The 8,194-nt window shown below is 34.1% G+C and overlaps 1 protein-coding gene across 1 annotated transcript; it reads left to right on the top strand.

Moving 5' to 3' along the window:
• Positions 1-556: 556 nt before the first annotated feature.
• Positions 557-7,020, top strand: LOC11411368 (peptidyl-tRNA hydrolase, mitochondrial). Its single transcript, XM_003629682.4, has 8 exons — positions 557-753; positions 846-930; positions 1,004-1,071; positions 2,595-2,645; positions 2,740-2,813; positions 6,086-6,144; positions 6,237-6,313; positions 6,711-7,020. Exons 1-8 carry the CDS (start codon positions 646-648, stop codon positions 6,843-6,845), a joined length of 657 nt encoding a protein of 218 aa, XP_003629730.3. The 5' UTR covers positions 557-645; the 3' UTR covers positions 6,846-7,020.
• Positions 7,021-8,194: the final 1,174 nt, after the last annotated feature.

Below are 8,194 nucleotides of genomic sequence, written 5' to 3'. Positions count from 1 at the left end.
TTAGCTTCGCTATAAATATACTTGATCTCACACTTCGATATATTAGAAATTATTTACACAGTGCTCTACAATTTGTCGGTATGTTTCCGTATGTTATATAATCTACAAAATAATTTGAACATGTGAATGCAATAGGAAAAAACAGATAAACAAACATAAATTATAATCAAATTACACAAAATAACATAGTTAAATATACGAAAAAAATAATATTTATTCAACTCTTTCAAAGCAATTCTTTATTATTCAAAAAAAATTTCAAAACAATTCTTTCATACGATCTTACTCCGTCCAAAACATTGTCACACAAAATAGTTCTACTCTAAAAAAAAAAAGTACTAAAAATATTATTTTATTAGTGTAAATATCTTAATGCAATAAAAAAAAGGTCTGGTTAACAAGTACAAGTGCATTTGTTAACGAACTAAAAATAAAAACAATTAATAATTTTTATATAAAAAAAAGTTATTTTTTAATGTTTTAATGCGTTGAATACATAAATTTTAAGTTAAAATTTTACTTTAATATTCTTATCAATTGTTCCACTCTATAACATTTCCCATAAAAAAATGATAGAATATTTTTGATACACATCAAACCCGAAGCAATGAAACCGTGACTGAACCACCTAAACGCGGCGGGGATATGCTGAGTACATTAACGAAACGGAGCTTTTGCACCGTCGCTCCTCGCCCTTGGCTTTTCGTTGGATTGGGTAACCCCGGCGACAAATACAAAGGAACTCGACACAATGTACGAGTTAGTTAGTTAGTTTTCGATCACGGAGGGGCTTTTTTTGGTATTTGATGATGAAATTTGATTGAAAATGTTTTCGTTTGTATCAGGTAGGTTTTGAGATGATTGATGCATTTGCCGAGTCACAAGGAATTGCCATGGATACAGTACATTGCAAAGCTATTTTTGGAAAAGGTTTTTTCTCATTCATTCCTCTTGTATTTCTCTCTTTCCTTATTTCTTGTTGTAATCGTTTAATTTGTTACAGGTTTTGTTGGCGATGTTCCTGTTTTCCTTGCAAAGCCTCAAACTTATATGAATCTCAGTGGTGAATCAGTAAGGAATTCAAATATTCTACTTTTTAGGTTACTACTTTCTACATGCAAAAACGTCTTAACCTGTGAATTCATTTCATTATATATTGGTTGCTCACATTAATAATTGAAATTTACTATAGTTGATTAGAATTGTTGCGAGGTTAAAAGTTACTACATACCATGCGTTATTAGAAGTTGCATCTGCAGCTTAAAATTGAAAGTCGAAAGTTTGTGAGATTATGGGCCTGTTTGGATAAACTACTTATTTGCACTTTTTATCACAAACGCTTATGTATAAGCTTGCTTAAGCTATTTTTCTGGCAAAAGATAAATTACCGTTAAATTGTTTTCGTATAGGTTGTTTATACAAACTATATTGGAGAGCTTATGAAAATAAGTTGAAAAAAGCTTATGAAAATTGTCATAAACTATTTTCATAAGTTATCCCAAACAGTCTCACAAAAATTATGCCAGTAGATAAGCCCAAATAAGCCAATCCCAACAGGCCCTATGTCATGGTAACTGTAACAAGAAAACATATAGTAGAAAAGATGGTGGAAAATATGCTTAGGTGGTTTGGGCATGTAGAGAGAAGACATGTAGTAAGGAGAATAGATCAATCAGCTGGAGGATAGTCAGATTACTAGAGGCAGAGGAAGACCTAGAAAAACTATAAGAGAAATTATTAAGAAAGATCTAGAGATTAATGAGTTGGATCGAAATATGGTTTATGATAGAACACTGCCATATTTTGATCCATGTAGCCTACCCCACTTAGTGGGATAATGCTTGGTTGTTGTTGTTGTTGTAACTGTAATAAGAAAACCTTGTAAGTGAGAATGACTGCTAAAGGGATGATGTGTTTGCATCCGATTTCACTACTAGAGTGGACAGTGTTTGATTCTAACGAAATGGTATTCTAAATGATCAATGGTGATTTGATGACAGATTGTGTTACAACAACAACCAAACTTTTTCCCACTAAGTGGGGCTGGCTATAATGATCAGATTGTGTTGACTGAGTAAATTAGTTTACTTGATTTTCTTCCACACATATGAAGGACTTCATATGCTTTAGTTTTGTATGTTTTTTAGTAACTGAGAGTATATATTGTGTGAAAATTTTACGATACTTCAAAATGTCTATTGTACTAGTGTGAGATGTATATCCATTTTGAATGCTTCTTCTGACATCATTCGATTTTCTGGTGTGCAGTCTTTAATTATTTTAGGCAATTGTTAGTTTCTTTTGTATCTAGACAGACTAATGCCCTCATGTTCGGAATGGCCCTCATGTCTGATTGCTTATATTATTGTCTGCTTTTACTGTTTTATTTGTATTTGAATTTTGAAGTGCCATTTTTTTGCTGTGGTATGGTAGTATTACTGATTACTGACATCATTCCATGCGAGGTTTCAGTTTTTGAAGCAGTATACAACTGGTTTCATAAATTCATCTGCTTATACTTTTATGTATGTGCGAAGCCTTATGCTGGTTATCAATTATGTTATACTAAGAGATGACTTTTTCTTTTACCGTAGGCAGGACCACTGGCTGCTTATTACAAGTTACCCCTTAATCAGGTGCTTGTGGTAAGTTATTACATATTGTTGCACCTTCTCTTTTAAGTTTCTAATTGGTCATAGGTGTGTTCTTTTTCATTCAATATATTTTTTATGGATGCAGTTCCATGATGATATGAACCTGCCATGTGGGGTGCTTCGTCTTAATGACAAAGGGGGTCATGGAAGCCACAAAGGGTACACCATTATATGATAATTGAGTAATTGTGAACACATTTATTGTTATGTACACGCCTGCATATATATATATATATTATCACACTGGCCGTAATAAACCTGTTGCTGAGCCCAAGTACATACTCCTCTAGAGATATTATGAGGTTTATTACAGACCCAACAAATGTTTTTTCAAAATCTAAAATGAAGTCATGTAGATGTTATTGGAGTCATAGTCTACAATCACCACTTCTGAAATCCAATTCTGCCCTTTGTTATGGTGATGATGATGATGATGATGATCCGGAAGACAGTCTAGGAAGGTGTAGAAATCAAATTACATGTGTTGGCAGACAGCCTTTGCATTTGTGTATTGGCAACACAATCTCATAATTATCTGTGTATTTATTGGAGTCCTGGTTTGTGTTGCATCATTGTCTAAGGGATAGAATCTCATTACTTATGTATTTTTTCTTTGATCATGTATATTGCAGACTGTGTTTCACATTTTAGTCTCTTCTCTCATTTGAAGTTTTTTGTTTTTTGCATTTCTTCTTGCATGCAATTTTCTTTGATCTCATAAACTCGCACAATGAGATATAGTGTGCTTGTACTGATGTAACATGTTGGTCAATGGTCATACATTTTGTCGCCTCACTCATTTATTGCGCTATCAAGCATTTTAGTATCCTAAACCCACTTGGGTTGGTCTGGTGGTATCGGCTTGAGATTTGGGAGTGTGCTCCTCCTCGATGTCTCAGGTTCGATTCTCTCCAGAACCAATTTAGATGGGCTAATTTAGCTTCAATTAAAAATAAAAAGCATTTTAGTATCCTTTGATTCTGCTCAGTAACTTGAGCATGGTATCTGACTTTTTTTTTTTGTTATGCACTTCAGATTTTGAGGCCTTTTTTCTTTGTTGGTAGTATTTCCAGTTTAGTTTGTGGTGTTTTTTGGATTCTCGTCCTTTGTGCAGAATTATTGTAAAACATTTACAGGGCTATCTGCATTACACTTGAAAATATACTAGAAAGAAGAGAAAATTAGTTACTTCCTCTGGCCCTACTTTTTTGTCCTTTTAGCTTTTTATATTTGTACCAAAATTTGGGTTCTTTTAGGAAATCAAGATAGTATTGATGATGTTTTTCCTATTGTACCCTTAAAAATACCAAAAACATGCCTTAATAAATTTCTTTTAATAAATTAAGGATAAAAGGGTCTTAACTTATCACACTTTATTATTTCTTAATATTGTGTGTCCAAACCTTGTAGGACCAACGATTAGGGACGGAAGGAGTACTAACGACTGAATCATGAAATTTATTCATTAAAAGCATGCATATAGATGTAGGGGGTAATAGTTGACACTGAAAAATTGTTTTAGTCCTGGTCCTGACATTTGGAGTTGTTAATGGTATGGTATTTGGAGTTGGTCTCTCCTTTTCCTTTCTTCATCACAACCTCCTGCCAGTTGTATGCCTATACCTAAATTTTGACAGGCTTGTCCAATTCATCTGGCATTGACACAAGGATAATTGTTGTTGCTATGATGCCATCCAAATGCTTATTGGAACTGTGAAAAATGTTCTCTCTATTCGAGTAAGTCACCAAGAATAAAGGAAAGGCTAAATCTCGCCAAGTAAAACCATGGCCAACAATGCGATAAGAAGCCAAAAGGCAAACACTCACATTTCCTTCCCAATAGGTATGACAAATCCTGAACTGCATATGTTTAGTGAGCCACAAGTGAGGAGTGTTATGGGCCACATTAGGCAAGCGAACATAAGTGAGGAGTGGTTATCATCAAATAAGGATGAAGGTGGAGAAAAAGGTCTGGGTTTATGATAGGGATTTGGGTATTTATGGGTGCTTAAGTCCCATAATGAGTAGTATGGGATGCTTGGTGGAGTACTTAAGTGGCTTGGTTCTTCCACCTTAATAGCTAGCTTTTAAGGGAGGGCTCCCCAAGTGCTTGCGTAATCAGTTTACTTGACAATTAGTCTCCATATGCAGTAGTCTATGGCTATATGTTGAGCATATTGCATCGTAAGTTGGACACAAGGTAGCTGTTACGGGCCATATTTTGGTACTCAAGCAATTGGGACAGTTGCATTCAAATTCCAGCTTCCACCACAATCTAGAAAGCACCCACCCAGACTTATACGTTTTACACTTAAAAAGGCAGCAGGAAATGGGCAGGCCGAGGATAGTTTCCTATTGGATCTGGAATGGTAGGTTGAAATTGAATATTATCTACTAGAGCAGGTGCTAGAACAAAGTCAGATATCTAGAATGTCGAGGACTTGGACTAGATGATGAATTGACGATTAAATGGTTCAACATACCAGTTAGCTACTTAGATAGATGACTTCGGTAGATATTACTATGATCCGGGATCAATTTATCTTGGTAATGTTCCTTTGGAGGAGAGGAGTGGAGTGTCGTTGGGGCTAGCCCAATATTGTTAAACCTGCCCAAAACTTGTAAATAGTCGGTGGTTAGTCAGCAAACCTATAGTAGAGAAGCTCCACTAATGTCAAGTAGCTCTTTTCTGTATTTCGAGATTCAGTTGCCTAGAGCGTTGGCTAGGTGACAGAGAGGATTATCTTCTGAGATGTTATTCTTTTTTTCCCGCAAATAAATCCTTGTCAAGACTTCTAGTACCCTAACAGAATTTGAAAACAACTTCCAGGGATTTAAAAGAGAAGAGGGAGGCGGGTATGCCTTAATAAACAACAAAAAAATTGACTATGTTGGGCTTAAGGTTTAGACATTTATGTTATGTTTTTGTATTTTATGATTTTGTAGTTACTTGGAGTCTTGAACTTGATGGCCATAAGACATATTAGCTGTTTGTGATTTGTTATTATGAAACATATATTTTCTATCAATTTAGTTTATTCTTTGCATATGTTAGTTTTTTTAATTTTATTTTCTGGAGTATTTGTGTATATATACACATACAGATATATCCTCGATGCTTCCATCATAGGCTGCAAAGCTATCTGCCGCGGATTTTTGGCCTGCTGGCATGATCCACCATCTAACATTGTTGCTTGTTAAAGGGGCCATATATTGTCATATATGCACTGCACTATTTTAGGGGAAAGGAAAATTAATTTTTTGAGCTGAAGTTGGAAGCAAGTGTTTATGATTCAATAATATTGTTTATGGGATTAACTGTGCTAGAAAATGAGTTCATGAAATCTTGCTATCTCTGATATTTTCTAATCAAGTGCTTCTCTCATGTGCTACCACTCATTGTACTCTACTCTTGCTTTTCAATGATCCAGGCTAAAGAGTGTTATTTATAACTTCAGAGATAATAGTGAATTTCCTCGTCTAAGAATTGGTTAGTATTTTTGTTACAAACTGTTTATTTTTCCCCATGCTTATTCGATCAATATTGTAATGATTGTTATTTTCAATTTGTTTTGTTGACAGGGATTGGGAAGCCTCCTGGACAAATGGATCCTAAAGCATTTTTGCTTCAAAAGTTTAATGTAACAGCTAGACAACGAGTAAGTTCTTGGTTTCCTGTTGAAAATACACCTTTTGTTACTCTAGTGTAACTAAGGTTTCAATTGGGTTCTCATAGTTCACTTGGCAAATATCATGGTGGTTACTTGTCATGTTAGTGCAAGGTCAAAAAAACATGTCAAATGATTGGGTGGCTCTTTAATAATTAAATATTAATGTGATGAATTGGAAAATATTTGGGCAAATGGGAGCAATAGTTATTAGTTGCATCCAACATGAAATTTTCTCGAACATCCAAAATGAAAATAGCACCAGCCACTAGCTGATTCTATTTCATTTTCGAACACCAGGCTACATCCACTATATGGAAACGAGCCAAGTTGCAAAAATCTTCATTTGTTCAATGTTTCTTTTTCTCTTATCTTTCTTGTTGGACAGATTGACGAGGCTTTGCAAGAGGGGGTTGATGCCTTGAAGCTTCTTCTATTTAAAGGTTTGGAAGTGAGTGCAAAAAGGTTCAACAAAGAACAGAAATATAAGCACTTAAAAGTTCAGACATTACCAGTTTGGTAAGATTTGATTATGGCAAGTCGTGTTATAAGTATGGTTAGTTCCTCACTTTAAGGTTTCATAGATTGCCTGGGTGCATATTGATGTATAAAACGTAAGGATAAAATGTACTGAATTTTGTAAACATCCATCATGTATATTAATATAGCTTTTCAATTGGTTTTGTAACCTTTTGCCATCTTGACTTGTTTTAATTTGGATATTGTGTTTGTAATGCACTGAGAGCAAGCTGGTAGGGTGGGAATCTAACTATGTTGATTGCTATTGTTAATCATAGCCGTATATGCTATCTATGGCATGAATCATAAAGTTGTTAGGCAAATGCGACGTGTAAATGAATAGAGCGATAGTTTCTTCAGAATCCAAGATATTCAACTTTTGGAAGCGATTGAGAAATGTATATTGGGAAATTAAATTAGAATTCCTGTCCATTTGCTTGATAATTTGATAAAGGTTAGATAATAACGGATACATATACTAGGGAAAGGAGAAAATTCGAACTGGATTCACACTCGTAAGTTCAACATTAATATAGATTTGGGTCAATGTTATTATATATAGAAATTGGTTGGTACTTGGTAAAATATCACTCATGTTGTTCATTTGCTTGACTAATAAATTGTACTTCGTTTAGTCAGTAAACAAATTGTTGCTAGCTTGCTTTTGACTAAAAAATGTTGCTCCCTCGTTTGACTTATTAATTGTATATTTGTATTTGACTAATTTCTTATGAATCATTTTAAGACATTATGCCTTGAACTCGAGTTTTGATATCTGCATTTGATTTTATGCTTGGCGTATTCAAATTTGTAATAAATGAATTATTTTGCATAAATTTTGGTTGATATACAATAAACTAAAAAGTTAATATATTCAATCTCATTAACTATTAATAAGCTGGACATTCATAAAACCTCAGGCTTAATTTGATTAAAATTGAGACCTTATAAGTTAGAATTCCCTTTGTTTCATATTTTCATTTTCATTATTTAGTTCATCATGCACTTGCAGCATACATTATGGGCAGAATTAGAAGATAATGAAGACTTGATAACAGCCAGCTATTCTTAAATAGTGAAATCCGACCATCATGCTGGAAAGTTCAGAAATTGGTTTGAACACAGGATTTAGTAAATTTCCATGTGCTACACGTCCCAAAGGGACCTTATTAAAAAATAATGACAGATCTGATTTTCCGTAGTACCATATATGCTGGCCTTGTACCTTTTGCATGTTGCTTTGCTAGTGTTCATACTACATATTTAATGTATTTAATTTGTGTTTAGGGCAGTAATGGTTCCTTAATGATGAAATACAATGGTCATAATACAATTCACTACTAATTCATATAC

Source organism: Medicago truncatula, chromosome 8 (assembly GCF_003473485.1).
Source record: "Medicago truncatula cultivar Jemalong A17 chromosome 8, MtrunA17r5.0-ANR, whole genome shotgun sequence".
In the NCBI taxonomy this organism is placed as follows: Eukaryota; Viridiplantae; Streptophyta; class Magnoliopsida; order Fabales; family Fabaceae; genus Medicago; species Medicago truncatula.
Note: the sequence above shows the minus strand (reverse complement) of the source record. Positions and strands in the feature narration are given on the sequence as shown.

Excerpts from the sequence above, each read along its gene's own strand:
- LOC11411368 (XM_003629682.4), top strand. The coding sequence starts at position 646 with ATGCTGAGTACATTAACGAAACGGAGCTTTTGCACCGTCGCTCCTCGC. Across the intron at positions 2,814-6,085 it reads GGTCATGGAAGCCACAAAGG|GCTAAAGAGTGTTATTTATA; the intron begins GTACACCATTAT and ends TCAATGATCCAG. Across the intron at positions 6,145-6,236 it reads ATTTCCTCGTCTAAGAATTG|GGATTGGGAAGCCTCCTGGA; the intron begins GTTAGTATTTTT and ends TTTTGTTGACAG.